The 23,164-nt window shown below is 46.3% G+C and overlaps 2 protein-coding genes across 4 annotated transcripts in view; both read right to left on the reverse strand.

Annotated features, from left to right (window-relative positions):
* Window positions 1–434: 434 nt before the first annotated feature.
* On the reverse strand, window positions 435–2,866 carry NKX3-2 (NK3 homeobox 2). Its single transcript, XM_063107216.1, has 2 exons — window positions 2,401–2,866; window positions 435–970 (listed from the first exon to the last, which is right to left on the reverse strand). The coding sequence occupies exons 1-2, from the start codon at window positions 2,864–2,866 to the stop codon at window positions 435–437; spliced, it is 1,002 nt and encodes a 333-aa protein (XP_062963286.1).
* Window positions 2,867–18,924: 16,058 nt separating this feature from the next.
* The window catches only part of BOD1L1 (biorientation of chromosomes in cell division 1 like 1), a 53,233-nt gene continuing 48,993 nt past the window's right edge, over window positions 18,925–23,164 (reverse strand). For 2 of the 3 annotated variants that reach the window (XM_063107699.1, XM_063107698.1), the window contains one exon: window positions 18,925–19,530. In XM_063107699.1, coding sequence (XP_062963769.1) covers window positions 19,413–19,530 — 118 coding nt within the window. In that variant the 3' untranslated portion in view covers window positions 18,925–19,412. The remainder of the gene's footprint in view (window positions 19,531–23,164) is intronic. The other variant, XR_010024433.1, reaches the window with a different exon arrangement.

A 23,164-nucleotide genomic window follows, 5' to 3' on the forward strand; every position in this document is an offset into this window, starting at 1 on the left:
TATATTGGTAGCATGGATACCATGAACTAGTGTGGCCTAGCGCACGAAGCTCCCGGTAGGCCTGAAATGCTGGGGACTCGTGCGACGTGGTCTCCAGGAGTGCCCGCTCTGGGGAAACGCCATCCCCAGGCAGACACAATCCAAATCCAAATCCCAACATTTTCGTGGTAATAAATAGTGACCAGGGGCTTCCAGGCAGGCGAGGGCTGAGCAGGACCCCTAGGCCAGAGGGTGCCTCTGTTCAAATTAGAAAAGGGCGCCCCCTCCGGGCAGACTCAGTCCGGCTGCCAGGGCACAAGTCCTGGCCAGCCGAGCCACAGCTGGATGTCATCCTTCACGTGCCCCCGCGGCGGGGCGCCCCTGTACGGAGTACAACCTGCACAGCCGTCCTGAGCTGGGGCGCGGGGATCATAGCGGCCTCACCCCACGTCGGCTCACTGGGTGCCCGCGGCGGCCGCGCACGTGGAGAGCGCCCAGCCCGGGAGGCAGTAGTAGGGGTAGTAGTAGGAGGGCTGCAGTGGCAGGAGCGACGGTGGCCGCAGCACCTCGCCGGGCAGGTACTGTCTCTGGTCGTCGCGCACCAGCACCTTCACCGCCACCTTCTTGGCAGCGGGTGCTGAGGCCAGCAGGTCGGCGGCCATCTGCCGGCGCTTGGTCTTGTACCGACGGTTCTGGAACCAGATCTTCACCTGCGTCTCGGTGAGCTTCAGCGACGCGGCCAGGTCTGCACGCTCGGGCCCCGACAGGTAGCGCTGGTGGTTGAAACGGCGCTCCAGCTCGAAGACCTGCGCGTGGGAGAAGGCGGCCCGCGAGCGCTTCTTGCGGGGCTTGGGCGCCGCCGGCTCCTCCTCCTCCTCGGCGCCGCAGGTCTGTCCGCCGCTGCCCCCGCCGCCCGCGCCGCTGCACAGCGCTGGCACGCGTGCGCCTCCGGGGCCAACACTGTCATCCTCGGCCCTCGGGCTGCGGTCGCCTGCGGACACCGGTGGGAACAGAAACAAGAGACTGTGAGCACCGCAGAGGAGGTGGGGCTGGGCCTCAGCAGGGTCACAGGGGGTGGGGAGAGGTAGGACAGAGATACGCTCTGATGCCGCCAAAGCGGTGGTGAGGTCCAGGAGGCTGCCAGCCCTAAAGAACAGTCTTAGAACCCTGTCCTACTAGCTTCCCGCACCCAGGCCTCTTCTGATGCGGGAGACGGACTCGGCCGCTGTGCCAACGCTGTGCCGCCCATGACAACTAGCTTTCCACCCTCTCTGGGCCCCAGGCTCCTCTCGGTAACGTGAGGCACTGGGCCTGAGCAACCCCGCTAGCCCTCTCAGCTCTCGGCCTGGAGCCTTGGGGTTCTAGGCTGCGTTTCCGTCTTCCCGCTCGGGCCCACCCGCCTCGCTCCACTCACGCGCACACACGCGCGCGCGTCGGGTGCAGGTGACAGGAAGGTGGAGGGAGGGATCCTAGGGCCAAGAGATATTTGGAATTTCCTGCCCCCCAGCCGCCTGGGATTGCTGCAAAGGGTATAGAAACTGTCTGCGCCAAGGCCTTGGGTGAGCTTCTGTCCCTCTCTTCACAAGAAAATGAGAGGAAGGTTGGGACTTGAGGGCAGGAGGTTAAAGAGGGGAGGGGTGTCCTAGAGTCCTCGGACCCTGATCTGACACCAGCTCGTTGGCCTCTTCCCCACTGTCCCTGAAACACCCGTTCAGAGAGATCCACAGCTCTGGCCTGCTTTGGGCCAGCGTGAGGCCTAAAGCAGCGCGCACCCAACCCGGGCGAGTACGGGGGTCTTTCCGACCATGCGACGTGCCCGCCCCTCTCCTGGCTGCATCCGGGATGATCTTAATCATCCCCCCCTGCCTTCAGCTGACTGCTGGGTTTGCTTCCAGCTCCTGAAGCCTCAGCCCAGCTCTGCTCTCCCAGCCTCGGCGTCTGGGAAAGCCAAACCAGCCCTTTTCCCAAAGCCCTGGCTCTGCAGATCCTTGGCTGTGGCGCACTTGGGGGCATCCTTCCTTACCAGTCCCTGAACTGTGGGGCCGGTCCCTGGCACTGGCTACTTGAAGTCTCTGCCCCTCTAGCTCTTCCCCTTCGCTAATTTGGGGGACTTAGGGACAGGTACAGACGAAGGCACTGGAAGTGAACTCAAACTCCCCGCGCGCAGGGTGCAGCGGCTCTCTCCCAACCCGGTCTAGGGAACATTGGCTCAGGACTCAGGGCTCTGAGTTTCCCGGCCCTTTCGCAGGCTCACTTCCCGTTGAGTTAGAACAGCCGCTACAGCACGCAGAACTTCGGGACTTGGCTAGCTCCGGAGCCCCCGGGTGCAGGATGCCCGTACCAGGCCCACCCTGCTCGGCGTGGTTGCCCTCCTTATCCATCCCTTCAACCCGGCCCCCGGCCCGAGAAGCCACAGCAGACCTGAGACGCTGGCCGACATCTCGCTGTCGCTCTGGCCCGCCGCTTCCTCCTCCAGGTCCTTGGAGGCGGGCAGCTCGCAGACCGGCTGGCCGAGGCCCACGGTTCCCCCCGCGCGGCCGGCCCCGCTGGCCCCCGGCGGGTCCGCGCAGCGCCGCCGGCCGTCGTTCTCCTCGCTGAGCGCCGAGTCCGAGTCCCAGGCTCCCGGGCTCTCCGCAGTCCGCCCCGCAGCTGTTCTGGCCCGGGCTGGAGACGCCAGCAGAGATTCCTCCGCGCCCCCCAGCGTGCCCGCGTCCGTCTCCCCAAAGAGCCGCCAGCAGCAGACAGCGGGCGCCGCGGCCACTGCCACCGCTGTGCCCCCGGGCGCCGGGCGCCCCTCCGGCGCGGCCAACAGCCCGCGCTCTTCTTTCTTGTTGAGGATCGCCTGGATGGAGAAGGGCGTCAAGGTGCCGGCGCCGCGCACAGCCATCTGCGCCGCCGGTCGGAGCGGCGGACTGGCGGGCAGCCGGGGCGCTGGGCAGCTCGGAGCCGGGCAGAGAGCGCGGGCGGCCGCAGCGCAAGTGAGCCGGCTGTGCGAGGCCCGAGCGACCCACTCCGGCGCGGCCCGGCAGCCCCCGCCCCCTCCGGCCCGGGATCTGCGCCGACCCTCACCCCCACCTCCGAGGCCCACCCCTCCTGGAGACCCCCTCCCCCGAATCCAGCGCCAGACGCTCTGCTTTCGAAGCTCAGCTGGATTATCTCATCGCTTCTCGCCCTCAGGGGCGGGCCGGGGTCTGCCTCCTCGCCGACCGTGGGGGAGGACTGGCGGGGGCTCCTCCGCGGCCGCGGTCCGCTCCGGAGCGCCGCGGGGGCGCACGGCCCTCGTCCCTTTTTCTTGGCGCTTCTGTCTCTTCCCCGCCTGCAGGATGGTGCTCCCGGCTCGTCCTCGCCCTTCCTCGCTGGCCTGACCCTTCCGGAGCCCACCCCCGGCGGCGGCGGCGGTGGCGGAGGCCGCTGGATTCCGAGAGGCGCGGGGCACCTTTTTACCCCCTGCCCCGGTTTTATCTGTTTCTTCTCCCTTCCCTTCCCCTGCGTTCCACCGTAGCCCCCTCCCGCCCGGGTGTCATTCCTCAGCGCTGAGTGACAGCCTCGGGCCACGCCCCTTCACTGGGCTGTCCCGGCGCTCCCGGCCGTCCATTGGCTGGCTCCAGCTGGGCGACGTTGACTTCACAGACAAAACTGGGCAAGTTGAGCCGCTAAAGACAGGATCTGACTTAACCCCTTCCCTCCTTGACGCATCCTCCAGCAGCAAGGGGGCTCGCCCACCCCGAAACCACGTTTCCTACCTGGGCAGGTGGATCCACCTATTTCAGCGCTTTGATGGAACCCTGATACTAAGCTGAGTCAAAACCTGCCAAGAAAATCCAAGATAACGCAGTTCTATAAACCACTCCTGTGGTGTCTGTTTTCTAGGAAGGATAACAAACACCAAGAACAAAATTCATCTTTCCCCCCCGCTACAGTGTCACGGCTTCCTCACTGCTAACGCTCTTTGCTGAAATAACCAGTTAGTTAAAATCAGTTTAAAAATATTTTTCTTTCCTCGCTGTCTTTGATTTGGTTTGCTTTCTACAGAGGAATTAGAACTAAAGTCAGGCGAATAATTGCAAGGCATTTGGGGAGGGTTTCTGGAAATTGTGCAGTCATTTCCGTAGGCATTTAATTGGAGTGAATTAATTGGAGTTTACTAACGTTTACACCAGCAAGAAGAAGAAACCTTTCAATTTATTCTTTAAATAGTCTGTTACTTGTTAGTTGAGTAAGATTAGGAAGAGATTGTTTAAAAGTATATCCGGAAATTACCATAATAGAGTTATCCAAAACTGACATTTAATGTTCTTTAAAAAAACACAAGAAATGCACTGTTTTACGTAATAGAAAGAACTAAGCTAAGAAATACAAATATTGTAGGTACATCAAAACATGTTGTTTGTTACATCTTTTAAAATAAAAAATTGCACAGTAACATAATTTACTGTCTTTTCTAAATTTTACCAGAGGGTTAATACCAAGTGCACAAACTTGAACCATTAAATAAATTTAAAGGACTGTGATTTTTATTTAGTAAATTGCCGTAACTAGTGTTTTTGGTGTCATTAAAATATGTAATATCTCCCCCTGTTGCTTTCTTTTTGGTTGTTCTTGTTGTGCACCGCAGGAGGAAATTCACCCACTATTCATAGTTTTCAGCCTCAGAATGAGGTTTTGCAACCTCTGTAGTTTTAGCATTTCAGCCACAAGATGCTTTCTTGCTCTGTTCAGACCTTGTAATGTACCTGGGGAAAAACTCCCACTTGAAAAGTTCATTGCCCTTCATAGCTCTTTACAATCCTATCAGTTTTGCAGGAAAGATGTTTAAATTTGGTGTCAGTATGTGGCAAGTGGAAGAGACAGGGATGCTCTTCAGGCCGGGACAGGCACAGAACAGAATGCTTTATGAGGTTTCAAAAGAAATTGTGTTCTCTCCCCCCCCAACAACTTTGCTCTTTAAATTACCGCGCCCCCACCCCCGTGCAGTGGCGTTGGGAACGTCTATACACAAGTTGCTACTCTCCAGGGGGCGGGTCGAGGAGGAGATCGACACAGGTTTCCCTGAAAATAGGGGCTGGGCAGGTGTGGACGGTGTGTCCCATACAACTATGGCTTTGTGGGGTCAGGACTTGGTGTGAGTTCCAAACACACAGGCGGGCAGAGACGTTTGGGGGTGGAACGACCAGCAGTTGGAGTAAGTTCAGGGCTACACAAAGACTTATTTTAAAATGTTTACCATTTAGTTGTCCCTCCACCCCACCCCCCGGCCCATTCCTTTTTAATAAATAAATCCAAATTTCAGTTGAATATGCCCCTGCCACAGGCTTGCGCAGAGGTTTTCAAAGCCTGGAAAGAGGCGTCTTGGTGACTTTGAGTTGTTGGCTTCTCCTGTGTGCGGGGGTGCAGGGAACGAGCTGCGTCCCGTGTCTCCAGGAGGCGCACGGCGAGCGAGGCTCCTGGTGTCATCTCGGGCAGCCGCGGGGCTGAGTCCGTCTGTAGTTCTGCTGAGTGACTGCAGGCAGGGCGGGGAGTCGGGTGTTTGGCTGAGGATAAACACACGGGTCGTGAGCTACAATGAGAATCTATTCCTAATAAGGGGTCAGGTGGGGATGAAATTCTTTGCTGGACGGTGAGCAGAGGTGGTCGGATGCACAGAGATATCCCGGGATACGTGTGGGATCGAGGCTGGCCAGGAAGGGTACGTGGCGAGGGCTCGGCAGGGCAGCACCCATCAGGGGGCCGGAGGTCGGCGGGGACGGGGGCGCCCGGGCACCGCTTCCAGCCCATCGAGGGCGATTTCCTCCCGGCGTAGCCCTTTTGTTGGCGCCGCGATCCAGCCCGGGCCGGCCCCGGGAGTTAGCGGACTTGGGAAGCCGGATCGGGCAGCCGGCGAGGCCTCCAGGAGGTGCCCGGCTCTCCTCGCGCCCGCGCCTTCCGCCCCAGTCGCGCCCCCTCCTCGCCTTCTTTCTCCCCATCCTGTTCTCCACCGCAGCTGGTCCCTGTGCGCCCCCTACGTGCCGGGCCCTCTGGTCCCCGGAACGGCCCGGGCCCTGCGCGCTGGTGGGCGGTGAGGCTTCGGCGGGCTGCGGGCGGAGAGTGGGATGCGTCTGGGAGCACCGAGGGCGCGGGCAGGGGGAGACCGCGGTCCCCGGGTGCGTGCCGGAGCTGCTGCGCACGTGCCCGCGCGGCCGGGGCCCGGACCCACCCAGATCTCCCCGCGGTGCCACCGCGCGCTACGCCCCTGCCGCGCTCCACCTGCGCCCTGGCCAGCCTCAGGCCTCGGGAGCGCCCCTTCCCCGCAGCGAGAGTCCGGAGCGCGCGCCCAGCGCTGCCCTGCCACGGCCGCGGGGCTAGTCTCTCAGACGCCGGTGACCTTGGCAGTAGTCATCTGCCTTCTCTAATTTCCGCTGCTTTAAAACAAGGGCTTGGACACGCTGCCCTCTGCGGCCGTTGCTGGACCGAGCGAGCAAGCGAGAGCGGAGGGGATGCCGTGGGAGACTCGCCAGATCCAGGTCCAGGCAGAGGTTGGGGACAGACGGTCTGTCCCCACCCGCAGACTCCAGAGAGCGCTCCAGGCTGTCCACCTCCCAAGGATCAAGCAATACCTCGCTTTCCCGCCAGCAGATACCGGCTCCTGCGTTTCTAAGCGATCAGTCTTCAGCAGAGGTTTTTGTTTTGTTTTTGTTTTTGTTTGTTTGTTTGTTTGTTTGTTTATGCACATGGTCCAGGGATATGAGACTGCAGACAGAAGTATTATTATTATTGGCCAACGTAGTTTTGTATTTAAACAAATATTACTCACGGACAATGTGCTGGGATACAAAGCCTATTATTTTATTTAATGTACACACCCCTGGGGGCGGGATGAGTAGGAAATATTATTTTCCTGTTTCACACATGTAGAAACTCAGACTCACGGAGTTCAAATGACTTGACCATAAGCAAGTGGCTGTCAGGATTCAAACATGGCTTTGTCTGATGCCAAATCCAATTGGATTTTGCGCCCTATCGGGTTTTTCTTATTAATCTTCAGCTTTATTCTCATCGAAAATTTCCCCACCTTACACATTTCTAATTACTCATTCATCAGAACAGGAGCTTTGTTTGAATTAAGGAAATCATAGAAAAAATTCAGGTAGGCCAATCTAACCATTTCTTCTATTTTGTGCTCTTGAACATAAAGCACGCCTAGGCCTGAGTATCTAAACCTAAGGTCGTTATGTAAAAAGAAGGAAACACGCCGTTTTGTTATCAATCAACAAACTAAACCATGTGTAGAGGGAGACAGCCAAGTGATGGGAACTCATCGTATTCAGAAGTCAGACTATGCTCTTGGATGTGATGTAGCAAAGCAACCCCACGGAAAACACTTCGCCTTTGGAGGTTAGTTTTCTTGCATGTAAAAAGCCAGAGCTGCAGATCACCTCTCAGCGTATTAAAAACAAATGCACCCGCCCCCGAATCCGCCTGGGTACGGTGGAGAACGCGCGCCACCTAGCGGGCACCCCTTCGGGATGTGTGACATACCTATACAGAAAAGTAGTGTGACAACTGGAGTTCCAAAAAAAAAAAAAAAGCTTCACAAAACGGAATGCTTTTGCTCCCAGTTTTATGTCTCCACAATCTCACCTTGTCAGTGATCTAGTCGCGCAGTTGTTCCATTTTAAAACTTCACCCAGACACAGAACCCCCACTAAAGACCCACCTCCCCCAAGAACTGGAGGAAGGGATTGGGGCCAGGCGGGGACATGGGATCAGTTTTAGATGGAAGTCGTTGCAGTGGGAGGGCCCGAGATCTCCAGGCCTGCCTCGTAACCCACCTTGATTCCTCTGCGCTGGCTCTGCAGGCCACCGGTGGCCAGTATTTAACGAGTGCTCTCTCTGGATGATGGTTTAGGGCACTTGCAGCTTTGTGTGTTTTATTAGAGCCATAGGAATGTTTTTCGGATGCTAATTTATTCATGATGGTAATTAAAGAAGTTCACCCTCAGCATCAGAAAGTGCAGGCGTTGCAGACAAACCTATCTTGTCCTTCGGGTTTTCTTTTCTCATCTGGGTTGTCTATAGTGGGGGGCGGGGGCGGGGAGCTCAGGAGGAGCAGCGGGCTTGAGCGGGTAAAGAAGGTGTTCTACGCTGTTGCTTGAGCTGAGTTTGAGATGTCTGTGAAATACAGAGAAAGCCTTCTGGATTTATTGTATTTCTGTCTCTAGGAAACTATCCTGGGAGACACTGTGTATATCACAGTGTTATGTCAGGTTCTTCCTGGGAAATTTTCCAACTAATGCCTATTTTGTCTCAGGCACTGTTTTAGGTTGTGGGGCTCAAGGTTTTGTAAAGAGGTTCCCATTCTAGTGGAGTAATACCACAAATAAACAAATGTCTAAATAAAACAGTGGCGAAAACATCAGATGGTGAAAGAAAATTAAAAGAGGGTGATGTGATAGAGGGCAATTTGGGGCTACTTTACAGGGAGTGAGAGTCAAAGCAGAAATAGTTGCCTTGTCAAGACCAAAGGAAAGATTTTCAAAGAGAGGAAAAAACTAGTGCAAAAGCCTCAGGTGGGAACCGTCTGTTATGTACTGAACGTTTGTGTCCCCCCAAATTTATATGTTGAAATCCTAACCCCCAATGTGATGGTATTAGGAAGTAATTAGGTCATGACGGTAGAGCCCTAATGAGTGACATTAGTGACCCTACTAGAAATCTCTCTCTCTCTCTCTCTCTCTCTCTCTCTCCTGCTCTCTGTCTCTCTCCCTATTTCTCTCTCTGCCATGTAAGGATACAGCAAGAAGGTATCTGTCTGTGAACACAAGGTCTGCCCTTGATTTTGGACTTTCCAGCCTCCAGAAATGTGAAAAATCAATGCAAGTATGATGGGAAGCCATAGGAAGATTTTAAGCAACGCAGTAACTGATTATGATTTACATTTTTTAGATTATGCTGGCTGTTCTATAACGAAAAGATTGTGAGGATAATAAATGGAGCATCAGGGAGACCAAGTAGAAGCTAGTGCAAGAGTCCAAGCAAGAGGCGATGGTGGCTTGGATTAGGTGGCGCTGGGGATGGCCGGAATGGCCGGAACTGGCATCTCTTCTGGCAGGATTCTCTTCAAAAACCTTTTCAAAGTAAAAAATACATAGTGTGAAATTTAGCATTTTAATCATTTTTAGGGTGCAGCTCCCTGGCATTTAGTACATTTACACTGTTGTGCAACCATCACCACCAAACTGAAATTCTGTACCCATTAAACACTAGCTTCTTCCCCCAGCCCCTGGAAACCGCCATTCTACTCTGTGTCTATGCATTTGACTACTCTAGGCGCCTGTGTAGAGGAAGCATTCAATATTTGTCCTTTCATGACTGGCTTATGTCATTTAGCATAATGTCTTCCAAATTCATCCATGTTGTCGTGGGTGACAGAGTTGCCTTCCTTTTTCATACCGGATACACTATTCTGTTTGATGCCTATAGCACACTTTTGCTTATCCATTCATCTGTCAATGAACACTTGAGTGGCTTCCACATTTTCACTATTGTGAATAATGCTACAGTGAAAATGGGTTTACAAATATCTGTTTGAGACCCTGCTTTTAATTTTTTTTTGAATATACACCCAGAAATGGAATTGCTGGGTTATATGGTAATCTTTGGAGGAACCACCATATAATTTTTCATGGCATCTGCACCATTTTACATTCCCCACAGCAGTGCACAAGGGTCCCAATTCCTCCACATCATCACCAACACTTATTATTTTTTCTTTAAATTGTAGTAAAAAACACAGAGCAAAATTTGCCATCTTAACAATTTTTAAGTGTACAGTTCAGGAGGGTTAAGCATATCCACGTTGCTGGGTACTAGGTCTCTAGAACCTTCTCATCTAGCGTCACTGAAATTCCATGCCTATTGAGCAGACCCCCATCTCCCCTCCCTGCAGCCTCTGGCAACTGCCATGCTTATATCATATTTTCTGTTTGTATAACTTTGATCACTTTAGATACTTCATATTACACAGTGTTTATCTTATTTCACTTGACATAATATCCTCAAGTTTCATCTATATTATGGCGTGTGGCAAGATTTCCTTCTTTTTAAGAGCTGAATAATATTCTATTGTATATAGACATTGTTATCTTTTATCCACCCATCCAACCTTGCACATTTGAGTTGCTTCCATTTCTTGGTTATTCTGAATCATGCTGCAACGAACATGTGTGTGCAAATCTCTCTCTGTGACGTTGCTTTCAATTCTTTTGGATATATACCAAGAAATAGGATTATGAGATCATATGGTAATTTTACTTTTAATTTTTCGAGGAAACTTCATACTGTTTTCCATAACAGCTGCAACATTTTACACTCCCGCTCCAGTGCACAAGGATTCTCGCTTCTCCACGCTCTCACCAACACTTATTTTCTGTTTTTGTGATAGTGGCCATCCTAAATATATAAACGGTTCATCAGTAACCTCTTGCCATATATAATCTTAAAATTATATATGTGGGGTCTTCAAAAAGTTCATGGAAAGATTTATTATCTTTTAATTCTATTTTCTCACGAACTTGTTGAAGTACCCTCATGTAATGCAGATAAAACAATGTCTGTCAGCTCTAGCTAGATACAATGAGGTGCTGAAACCTCCAGGGCTGAGGTTGGCTCTCTTGTTATAAGGACACATTGACAAGGGCCACATAGATTGTACAGCATGCTAGCACCAATCTGAGACTCTGACACAATTAGAAAGACTAAAAGGAAATCAACCCAACAGAAATGCACACGTATGCCAGAATGTTTATAGCCTCATTTTTTTTGTAATATTTAAAAACCTGGAAACTACCCAACTGCTCAACAGCAGAATGGATAAATCAAGTGTGGTATATTCACACAATAGATCACTATACAGCAATGAGAATGAACAGTCTACAATTGCATGCAGTCATTTGGATGAATCTCTTAAACACAATGTTTTAAGTGACATCACTGTCATGTCCCTAGTGCCTAGAATGGGCCTGGCACATGGTAGGTGCTTAGCCAATATTTATCGAATGAATGATCTCATTTTATCCTCAGCACAACACTATGCGGTCAGCAGTGCAGATATCAAAATTTGTATTTACAGATGAGGAACCTGAGACGTAGAGAGGCCAAGTGATTTGTTCCAGGTCACCCAGAGCAAAGCCACTTACATTAAGATGGCTGCTAGAACAGACTACTTTGTAAAACATGTGTTAGTTACACCATCAGTCTAAGTTACATAGCTGTTCCCTCAGCCTTTTAGCACAAATAACATATTTTAGTTTCTTTTGTTGTTGTTAAATCATCTTCTGAGGTCTAACTTGGAGATGTTTGTTTCCATTATGGGATATTTTGGACAGGGTTTTGAAAGGGAAAGGGCCAGAGGGCTGTGCTTTCAGAGGAAGGGGCTTAAATTAGGGGGAGAAAGCTCACTGGAGAGATTTATGTCAAGGAATTACAGCAAACTGTCATTCTGTCTGAGTAAGTGTGGCTAGAAACAGGAAGGGGAAAACAGGATATTGTGGTAGCTCACGGGCTTAATGGAATGTCAGATGAACAGATGGGACCGAGCTGTCCTGGGAACTGTCAAAGGAAGAAGGTTGAGGAGGCTTCAGAGGAATCCCTACACAAATGCAGGTGAACCGGGGATAGAGACATGTGTTTCCTGTAACTTCAAAAAGGCTTGTTAGTAAAGTATCAAAAAGACAAGCAAAGGCACCTTCAGTCCAAGTCACCTCTCTAGAATCAATCCACATTCAGGTCAGAAGGAAGTAGGGGCCCTGGGGATGGAGGGTGGACAAATTAATTGAGACAGAACTTTCACTGAAAGTTTAATTTACTTTTTAATTTTAGTAATCCAAAATGATCAAATATACCCTTTTCGGACTCCAACAGTGTTTACTGGGGAAAGAAATTTTTGAAGGGCCAGAGGACCCAAAATGACAGGGATGAAATTAACAATAATGTTTGAGAGACATGGGGACACATGAGCCAAAAATAAAAAAGGCAAGTACTTGTTGAAGACTTTTTCGATTGAAAATAAAAGTTAGATGACTATTTCCACTAAGATTTGTCGAAGACTGACAAATTGGTTTCTGCAAATAAAAACAACTCTGAGCATTAATGATAATCTCATTTTGAAATGATGACATTTTACAAAAGCATTGAACAGATTCTGCTAGTGTTCATAGGAAATGCATTTATTAAAAGCTAACACTGAGGGGCTGATCCTTCAGGAGATATAAACTGAGTAAATGAGGACACAAATGATTTCGGCAGAGGATTCAGAAAATGTATTTGGAGTTTCCGCTTTAGATAGCATGGATATTAGGTATTTATAAAGGCCTTATTGCAGCAAAACACCAAGATGCTAGATTAATTACATTCTTGAATTGCACACTTAAAGTACATTGCTGAGCTTACTAGAGAATAAAGGAAATTCACTAGCCACAAAGCTGGTCTTGTTATATTGAAGTTTAAATATGTATAGAAGGGTAGGATGGGTGCGAGGAGTCAGAAGTGTGGCTTGTGCTTATTATTAAGCTACCATCTCTTAACTCCAAGTCCACCCCTCTGTATTCTGTTTTCTGGTGTTGGGACTAGGACTCTGTAAACCAGACTTCTCCTTAGCCTGCAGACTCCCTGTTAAGTTTTGTCAACAGGACAACTAAGGGATGCCTAGAAGGAAGAAGTTGGAAAAGTGTCTTGCTTTTTCCTGTTTTGTCACTCTTTTGTTACCATCACCCAGCAACGGTTCTTCATCCCAGCAATGGCAGCCGATTGCAGTTACAGTCGGTTCCAGTTTCCAATTTTTCTCCCACCTTCCTAGGACAGGCCACATTGTTCTCTCTCAGAGACACCAGCACCAACCGGGTAGCATCCCTTCTCAGAGATCTGAGTTCCAGCTCTGCAGGGCTTCTCCTTCGACCTTCTAATAACCTCAGTCTTTTCTGTTCCCCAAGCCCAGAGGTGGTGCTGGCTGCTTTCTGAAGTTACTCTGTATTACTCAGTGTTAATGCTTTTGCTTTTTAGTTCTCTAATAGCTGTTTAAGCTAATTCCCATTATTAAATTATGGTCTTAGTTCATTTGGTGTGGCTATAACAGAACACCAAAGACTGGATAATTTATAAAGAACAGAGATTTATTTCTTACACTTCTGGAGGCTGGGAAGTCCAGGACCAAGGGGCTGGCATCTGGTGAGGGTCTTGCTGCTGTGTCATCCCATGGTGGAATGCAGAAGGGCAAGAGAGCACGAGCAAGCTAGTGAAGGTCAAAGGTGCCTTTGTAACACCCACTATTGTCATGATGACATTAATTTATTCATGAGGGCAGAGGCCACATGACCTAATTGCCTCTTAAAGGTCCGACCTCTCTACACGTTGCATTGGGAATTAAGTTTCCAACACATGAACTTTGGGGGACACATTCAAACCATAGCAATTACTTATTAAAATAACTGGTGCAGTTTCTAATAGCTGACTGAATCATGACTGAAACAAGGTCTAAAAGTTGTTTTCTGTAATCTGGTAGGAAGAATATGGTTAAAATCAGGCCTTTTATCCAATAGCAGGTGATGCCCCTGGGAAAGAAAGGTGACCAGATTTACGAATCTTTGTAATCTTGCTAATGACAGGCCTCCAGACAAACAACTAATGGTATGTGCTAGTAGGAGATGCCATTTATGGAATGGTTTTAGCAGACGTACCTTGCTCTGTCCAGGATTGCTTATGGCAGCAAACAAACAGACAAAAAAACCTGGAATCTATTGATTTATGGGGCATGACTCCCTGGTAAATATCACACAAGCTTTGTGACCATCTAAGTACAGATATTCCATGACTGAAATGGCTTCCTTCTAAATAATGGAGCTGCAGAATTTTTTAGAGACCTCATGTGTTAATCTGGGCCCATGTGTATCCTGATGAGAAAGAGCCTGGGAAGTAGCTTGGCTGTCCTAGGCCTGTACTGTAACTAGCAACTACTTATATCCTTGAAATTATTAGTAAAGCTTGGTGCTGGGTAAGATCTCTGAGTCATGAGTATGATTTGACAGTTGATCCTTTATGTTATTTCATTCTATGCAACAGAGACCTTTCTCAGAATGCTACTGATGCTTCCTCAAAATATGAGAGTAAACAAGCAAAAGGAAGATGTGGAATACAGGTATTAGGAACTCCAAGAGAGGAGAGAAGTAAAGGGTATAGCGGACAATGGTCAGAGGAGAACCCAGGATGAGATGGCAGCCAGTCCACACTGGAGCGATGATTCAGGAAGCAGGTTGACTGTTGTTTTCAGTGAGATGCCTTCTGGCCTTGGACCATCTTTTAAAATATAGAGGTGCCTGGGAGAGGTTGACCTAGATTTTTTTGTGTACATGTCTCGCCAGAATCATGTGCTAATAAGGCTCTGGCTTTTCTCTCCATGCCCTAAATGTGAGGCAAAACATTAAAACTTTTACGAGAATATCTATTTGATCTTGAGTCTTAAGACACAAAAAGTGCTAAAGTCTTAAATCACAAAATTAATTTATACCAATTACATTCAAATTAAAAACAGCCCACCAAAAAAGTGCAATAGACTGAAAAGATAAACCACATATTGTGTATGTGTGTGTCTGGGGGAGGGGTGTATTTGTAACGCATATACATGAAGGTTTGTATAAAGAACTCCTACAAGTCAAAAGAAAAATACAAAAACAAATGGGAAAGAGGGCCAAAGAAATGAACGGGCATTTCACAGAAGAGAAAATAAGAATGGAAAATGAACACATGAAGAGAAGCTCAACCTTCCTATAACCAGTGCAAACAAGGAACACAAGGAGATATTTTACACCAGCTAGACAGGAAAAAACCAAGAAATCTTATAGTACTAAATGTCAAGGAAGAGAAATAATTCTTAAACACTGCTGGCAGAAGTACAATGTGGTACAAGCATTTGGGAAACCTTTTGGCATTACCTCACAAAGCTGAAAATATGCTTACCCTAGGAATTAGTAATTGTATCCTGGAGCAGAAAGCAGGATGTAGTGTAGAAAATGGGTACAGGTGGGAAGATAAATTAATGCCCTAGTATCAAAGTGACTGGGCAGCCTGGTCCTCTGGGTCACAGGCAGATGGAATCCTCAGGCAGAAACCAGCCTTGTTCTTCCACTTACTTCAATGTGCTTACAAATATAATATGTACAAAGAAGTTAATAAGTTTGGGAAACTCTGCCTTAGAGAATTTTCACAAAAACATCCGTAGAAGCATCGTTTAACCTGGGAACAACCCAAAGACCAGTAACAGGAGAATGGCTTAGTGCATCGTGATATATTCCTTCAATGGAGTACTACACAGCAGTGAGCTCGAACTAACTGGAGCCACACATGTTAACAAAGATGAGTTCCAAAACACAGTGTAAAAGAAAAAAGCATATTTTATGGTCCATAAAATATGATTCTATTTATATAAGGCACAAAAGCATTCAAAACTTAAAATATTGTTTTGGGATGTGTATATCTAGATAATAAAACTGACAAAACAACAAATGGTAAACCTGTATTTAGGGAATGAAGGTGTGATTGGGATAAGAGATGGGCATATTTTTAAAAAGTACACGTTGAACTACTAATGGTGATAACATCTGACTTGTGGAACTCCATGTGATTTTTTTTTCCTTTTAATTTTTCCTGCTAATTTCTATTATAACCAAAGTATTATTACTTAGGAAAACTGAGAGTGAGATTTTGCCGCTAAGAGAGTGTCAAGGGCGAGCTGGGGCTCACTTGCGTCTCTGCGGGCACTAGCAATGGAGAGGAGACCCTTCCGGTGCCATCAGGCTTCACGTGTGTGTTCTTAGGCAAGTTATGCCACATCCTGAGCTGCAGTTCTCCCAGCTATGAAACGGGGTCTGAGAGTCCTTCACAGGGCTGTTATGGAACTCTGAGGCAAGAGTTTGCAGAGTTTTGTGCAACATTAATTTCTGTGAATGTTAAGTTTCTCTGTGTGTGTGTGTTAGCAGGGGGAAGAGCGGGGAGCCAGGATTCTAAGGTTTAATAACCTTGGAAGATTCTGGGTGAAAGAAAGATAGCCATATTCCTCTCATGATTTCTTCAAATTTGTGTGTACTAATGTTCCCAGTGACTTTCCAAGAAGGGCTATAGCGTGAGGAAGCATCTCTTGGAACTAGTGTTTTGTGTCACATAATGTAGAGATATGTTAATAGTTATTACTGTCTGCGTAGGTCTCCAGAAGTTTCTGAAAGGTTGACTTGGTGGTAAAAACGTCACCCATCATTGTCCCCAGTCTTCCCTGCTCCTCAGCTTCTAAAATGCTCTCTTCTCTACATTCCAACCTCATTTGAAATTTCATTTTATACTTTAAAAAATAAACTCCTTCCCTTGTCTGCCAGGAGGTAGCCCTTTGCCCTGCAGCTCTCAGGAAGGTAATTTTCTTCCCCTTGCTGTGTTGTGACCAGACACCATTCTCAGTACAGCCCAGCTGTTTGCTTCTGGAGCTTTGACAACCCTTGAGCCTTGAGTTCATGTTTGCATCCCTAGTGTTAGGCATAGAGTAGGAGCTTGACAAATGTGTGTTTTCCCACCACAGCAGTTTCAGTGGAAAAAATGTTGGCTATAAGACTATTTTCTTCCCTTGAGAAAAGTGCCTGTCAGTGTATTATGAAAAACATATTGTTCTTGATTTAATCATACAAAGATTGCTAAGCAGTAATTTTACGAAATAGAAGGTGCACATAAGATAAACAATAAAAAACAAAACAAAACAAAACAAAAAATAAAGTGACCTTTTCTAGCATTTCTTCCAGTTAGAATCATCGCCCCTTGACCTCAGATCAGCTAGGTTTCATCAGTGGCAGAGACGTTTGGGGGAGTGCTCCACTGCATTATGGTCCCAAGGGCAGTGAGTCTGCTGCTGAGGCAGAAAGAGCAATGCGTCCCTCCTATGGGCTTCAGTAGAAGGAACCCAGGTCAGGGGTGAGAAGAGTTCAGTTTCAGCTTTGCAACCAACTCACTGTGAGATCTCACTGGGAAGAGGAGGTTACCTGATGGTCCTTCCTAACGGGTGCTTATGGCGAGCCTTAGTAAGATCTACAGTTTAAGGCTAGGTGCTGGGGGTCAGGTGGCAGAAAGGGAAGGGCTGCTGTTGTGCATCGTCGACTTCAACTGAGTTGGAATTAGCCACTGTTTGTGAGCCAGGCCACCCTCAGTCCTGGGATGCTCTGCTACCTTCATTACATCTTGCCTGATTGTCTTGGCCTGGACTCAGCTCTGTGATGGGAAAGAGGAGCTATTGTTCAGGGTGTTCATGGAGAAGCAGTGAGGTGGTGGCAGTGGTGTCTAAACTGAGACCAGGGAAATGTCAAATTTGGAGACGTTCTGCAAGTGTTTCTCAGTGGGGGGAAGCTACTGGTATTTTGGGCTGAACAATTTTTTGGAGTTGGGGATTCTCCTGTGAATTGTAGGATGTTCTGCGTCCTTGACCTCCTTCCTTCTACTAAATACTAGTATTACCAAATCATCGTGGCAACCAAGAATTGCTCCCACATAGTTCCAATGCCACTGATCAGGCAGTATCTCCTCTCAGAGCTTCAGAACCACTGGAAGCTACTAAGTGGTCTAGCTGACTTCCTGGCCAGAAAATTCCTTATGCAGTGCCACTATTTAGTTCCGATCTTCTTAAGAGGGAGCATTTCCTCACACCCCGACTCCTCAGTCCCTGCAGGGTCATGCCCACAGCCAGCATTTCCAATCTGAGTAACAATGGACGGTGGTTTCACACTGAGAATACATCTTCAGGCAGGTACCTCTGGTGAACCAACCTAAAACTGACCAGGGCAAAGACTGTTACTTGAGGGATCCGAAGCCTTGGAACCTAGTCTGGCTCCTACCCTCAAATGACTTTAAGACACATCACTTTAGATTTTCAAACTTTGCTTAAAACTCATCCATATAAAAACCAATGAGAAATTCTCATTCCTGGTCTCTAAGGTCCTTTCTGGATCTAAAGTTCAATCTACCAAGAGAGCCCATCACTGACTCATATTTGAATGTGAAAATGTATCTAAGACCAATTATTTAGAGAGAGGAAACAGTTTTCATGGGGAGGAATTCTAAAACACAGGAAAAAAAATTCTTACCACTCAAATTTTGGGAAACATTTTATAATTTATATATAAAATATCAGTAAGAAACCATGTAAAATGACAGATATATCCACCTTACATTAAGAGTAAAAAACAAAAACGAAAACCAACAACAAAAAATAAACCCCACACACACTGAATGTAAATTTTAATTATAAAACAAGAACATGAACAAAACATTTTAAAATAATCTCAGTTATTTGGCAACTCATCACAGCACTGCAAGAGACAAATTTGATCTTAAGAAAAGTATAATCTTATATGAAAAACTTAAGTTGGACAGTTTGTTCATATGGAAGTTAAAACATGTTTAAAAAAACACCTGGCAATAAAGCCGGTTTGTATCCTGAAATAACTGTGTATAAAACAACTTAAAATCCTGAAGCTAGACAGACAGGAGTGACCTAATCTTTAACGCATTTCTCTTCACTGAAAACGACAATATGGAAAGAGTACTGGTAGAAGCTTTGGGATACACAGAGGAAAGGAATGAGCAATAGAGGGGTTTCTACTGCAGGTGACAGGACGTAACTTTACCTGAACCAGAATCTCTAATGTCAGAGGGGCTGGTAGTAAAGTCACAGATGCAAGTAAAATCTAAAAACAAGTTACATTCTTAAAAAACAGAGTCACAACTGTGAACAGAAAAGCCATGGAGAACCTTTCTTTAGCTAGACTACTTTACTTGGATACATGCGAGAATTTCTGCCAGATCATATTCAGATAGTTATAGGGCAGGCAGAGTCCTAAAAAAGTTTCTACTAATGACTGCATAGCATTTAAAACCCTTTTTTTATTAAAAAAAAAATAATAAAATAAAATAAACAGATATATAGTAAAGTTCACAGATAGTTTTCTCTGTAAAATAAATAAAGTGTTCATTGATTAGCATCATACATAGAGTAAAATACAACCTATTTTTACATGTTTATATACTATACACAGATTACCAGGGGGCAGCCTGGTGTCTGATGGGCTGGAAGCGTTTGCGTTAGGATGTGACACATCAGGAAATCCCAATTTCAAATGTTAAAATATACAACTACTTTGTTTTGAATTCAGATACAAAGTAAGCTTACTTTCATTTATCTGAAATAAATGTACATATCTTCTATGAACAATAGTTTATAAAGCTGTTTAAAACATAACAAGGAAAAGCTTGCACCTAGGAACTTATAGCACATGCACATCCTTTTCCTGGTTGAAAAAAAAAAGACTGGTCACTGAGCCTTGTCCCTTTTCTCTCCACTGTGTTCCTCAACAAGCCAGAGTCAGCGGTGGTCTGGATTATCGCTTTGCCTTTTTCACAGGGGCTTCCTCCACTCTCTGCTGACCTCTTGTTCGGGCCCCAGGAGGGCTGACTTCTCTCTTGCGCTTGGTAGAAGGAGAGAGCTGTGTCTTTGATCTGCATTAAACAGAAGTCAAAGCAATGGTGAGAGTTAAATGCAGCTGCTACAAGTAATTTGTGCATTCCTTTAAAAATGGAAGTGTTTTGTACTAAATAGCTAAGAGGAGAAAACCCCAGTAACATTCATACAGGAAAAGGAGCTACCAAAGAGCTTGAGCTAACTGGTTATTTGCAGACAACTTCACACACAAACACAAAGCCCTGGAGGAGGGAGGGGAGGCCTGTGCTGTGGTTCCAGCTCTACCACACTCTAGTGCTAACCTTAGTCAACTTCCTTCTCTGAGCTCTAGTTCTTCTATCTATAAAATAAAGAAGTCAACTGCTAGTCCTACCAATACACACTGTCTCAAGTGGAAACCAGCAAGAACACAGCAGGACTGTAACCTAGGACTGACTAAGTGCAAAATCATGTTTCACAGTACAATATTACAGAAAATAGCTGACAATGTTAGAAAAGGCAAAGGAATTTTAGAAAAGCATTCTAACCAATTTCCCTCTTCTCCAGTCTGCAATTAGAATTATTTGTTAGACAGTCTAATTAATCATACTACTGTCCTGGAGATTCATAAAATCCCTCTTGGCTCTTTGATGCTTTCAGGATAAAGTTATCCAGAGCACAGTACACAAAGTCTTTTATAATCTGCCCTCTACTTTTGCACCATCTTGGACTACAGTCCTGCCAAAGTCTTTCTATTTCTAAACATATGATGTCTTTTTACATATTCATGCTTTGGCTTTTTTTTTTTTTTTTTTTAATCACCCTATACCATCCATCTGACCAACTTCCTTATTTTTAAGCCCCAGTTCAAAGGTCACTCCTCTGGGAAGCCTTCCGCATCACAAAGCTGCTCTTTCCCAGAAGCCGCATGGCACTTTGGATCTTCACCACAGCACTTACCATTGTAACTTATCCATTGTGTTTTTTTTCCAAACTTCAGGTTATAGTCAGTATTTTAAAACAACATTAATGGATTAATATAGACCACATATATTAATGTATTAATATAGAACACCTATAATATATATAACGTATTAGTATAGAACACAACAGAAAATATCACTGATATGACATCTATTAACTTTGACTCGAAAATTTTGTTTCAGTTACAGCAGCAGGAATGGGAGAACTGGTTATATTGTAAAATATACTCTCCTTGTGGGATGCCGTCAAAAGGTTTGTTAGTCTTATATACATATATTTCTCCCATTAAACAAGATGTTTCTCTAGGGCAGCTGCTAAGATTTGTTAATTTTTCTAACACCAGTGCCTAGCACAACAGCAAACAAGAAGCAACACATGATAAGCAAGAAGTATGATTGTACCAATGAATGAAAAAACTTGGAAAACTAAAATTGCAGGCGAAAAATGGGAAGTAATTGGTATGAAGACATCTTTTGCTTATTGTTCCTTTGACAGCAGAAGTAAATAAACTCAAACTGAGTTAAATATCATTGAAGATATGGTTTTGGCATAATGTACTTATGCATGTGTTGAGAATGGCTAAAAAGCAGAGCTGTTAAGAACCCATTTCAAACCGTGTCTATGGTAGCCTTCAGCCACATGATGAACATCCATCTACTGAAGAGTTACTGTGAACCAGCAATGTGTTAGAAGCCACATAGCAGAGAACAGAAACTTTGAGTCAGACTGCTTCTTCCTAGCTGTGTGAGTTTGGTAGGTTGTCCAGACCCTTTCCTTCCAACAAGTGTGGTCTCTGACTTGTGACAATGGTCACCTGGAAGCTTGTTAGAAATGCAGACTCTCAAGCTCTACCCTAGACCTACAGACTCAGAATCTGCATTTTAACAAGAGCCTCAGGTGATTTGTCTGCACATTCAATTCTCAGAAGTGTGCATCCAGACCTTCCTGAGATTCCTCTCCTTGTATACAACATAAGGATAAATACTACATTTCACTTAATGAGAATTAAATGAGAGAATCTATGCAGAGGTTCTTGGCACTTTAGTTCACTTCCTCTCTATAACATGGGGATAAAAATGCAAACGTAAATAACAAGCATGCTGTGAAGATCGAAATGTGATAAGAGATGTCCAAGTAGTTTTTGGATACAGTGAAGTCTTTTATTTTTGAATGCTGTCATGCACAGAAAGTAAGACAAGTTCCTGATCTCAAGAAAGAAACTTAAAGCTCAGAGCGGGAAACAAAATGAATATACCTAAAGCAATGGCATATGCCATCTCAGCTGCCCAGTACTGACCGGAAGGGCAACAGGAACGAGAGATGAAGATGTGCTGAGACAGGTGGGAAGGCATCCTGAAGAAGGGGGGCCTGAAGGACGGCAGGGGCTGGTTTACTGCGGGGCTGGTGGGAGGGAACTCCTCACCAGCACAAGCAAAGGCAAGGAAGTAGGACTCAGCTCAGCCTGTGGGAAGCACTGGGATCAATCAGGCTGCAGTGGGAAGTGTAAGCTGGCTGTGGCCGGGCCCAAAAGAAGGTGCTTGACTTTGTTACCATGTCACCTCTCCAATGCTCTGGCTAAAACAGAAATGATTGGGGGCTATTACAGGTTTTAACATGCTGTGATGATTTAACCAAGCGTTCGATCTGTGAGCCTTCGGGAAGAAACATGCTTCACCGTTGGTCGTAGTGGACAAGAGTCAGCAGATAAGGCCCACAGATGTCAAGGACAAACCTGTGGGGCAGGGCTGTGTGGTGAGGTCACTGAGACTCCTTCTGCAGCTCTTCTAATGTCTCTTGGAAGCCAATGATCCCCCAAAACAATAATTTGGTGAGACAAAAATCTTAAGGGAAACTAGGAAGAAAGCATCACTGTGCCAAAAGTAGTCTCGGGGGTTAAAAATGACTTGAAGTGTAAGCAGGGACTTACCTTCCTAATAGGGGAGATTTACTAACTTTTTCGCTGGTAGGTAACTTCTCTTTTGCTAATTTTTGGCGATTTCTAGGAGAAACTGTTTCTGGGCTGCCAAGTTTGGATGTTGCACGTGCAGATGACTTGCTATGATGCTTTCTGAAACAAGATTATAGAAACACTGGGCAATGATAGCACTGAATACTCTAGGCCCTGGGACTGCTTAGAAAGTTATGAGGCTCCTCGTGGGTAAGTCAGAGCAATGGGAACTAAAAGCAGAAAATGATGGCTTTCTTGACTGTTGCTAATAGGTAGTCCCTGATGTCATCCATGACTAACTCTGCTTGCATGACTCTATATTTGCTTTTATAATATTTTCATAACATTTTATAATGATTTAGAAAATGATGAATCTGTGAAAAATAGAAAATATACTAGCTGACAAAATAAAGATCCCAAAATAGCTTATCCAAGTAGAATAAGGGACCAAGATTCATGAAAGTATAATTCAAAAGGCTAAATGTTAAGGTCCAAATTGTTAACTGCACATGAATCAGATAAGGGAAAATCTGACTTACCAGCAAAAACTCTAAGGAAAAGGGCTTATTTAGCTGGTAAATGGTTCAACCTGGGTCAACTCAGTGATCTGGATGCATACTGAAGAATAGTATCCAGAAAATAAGGCAGGACAATCCTCTTCTGGATGCATTAGACCACACTTGGTGTAGAATATTTGCTTCTTAAAGAGAATATAGATAAACAGAGGAGATCAAATGGGGATCATGAGGGCTCAAAAGAAG

Source organism: Cynocephalus volans, chromosome 9 (genome assembly GCF_027409185.1).
Source record: "Cynocephalus volans isolate mCynVol1 chromosome 9, mCynVol1.pri, whole genome shotgun sequence".
In the NCBI taxonomy this organism is placed as follows: domain Eukaryota; kingdom Metazoa; phylum Chordata; class Mammalia; order Dermoptera; family Cynocephalidae; genus Cynocephalus; species Cynocephalus volans.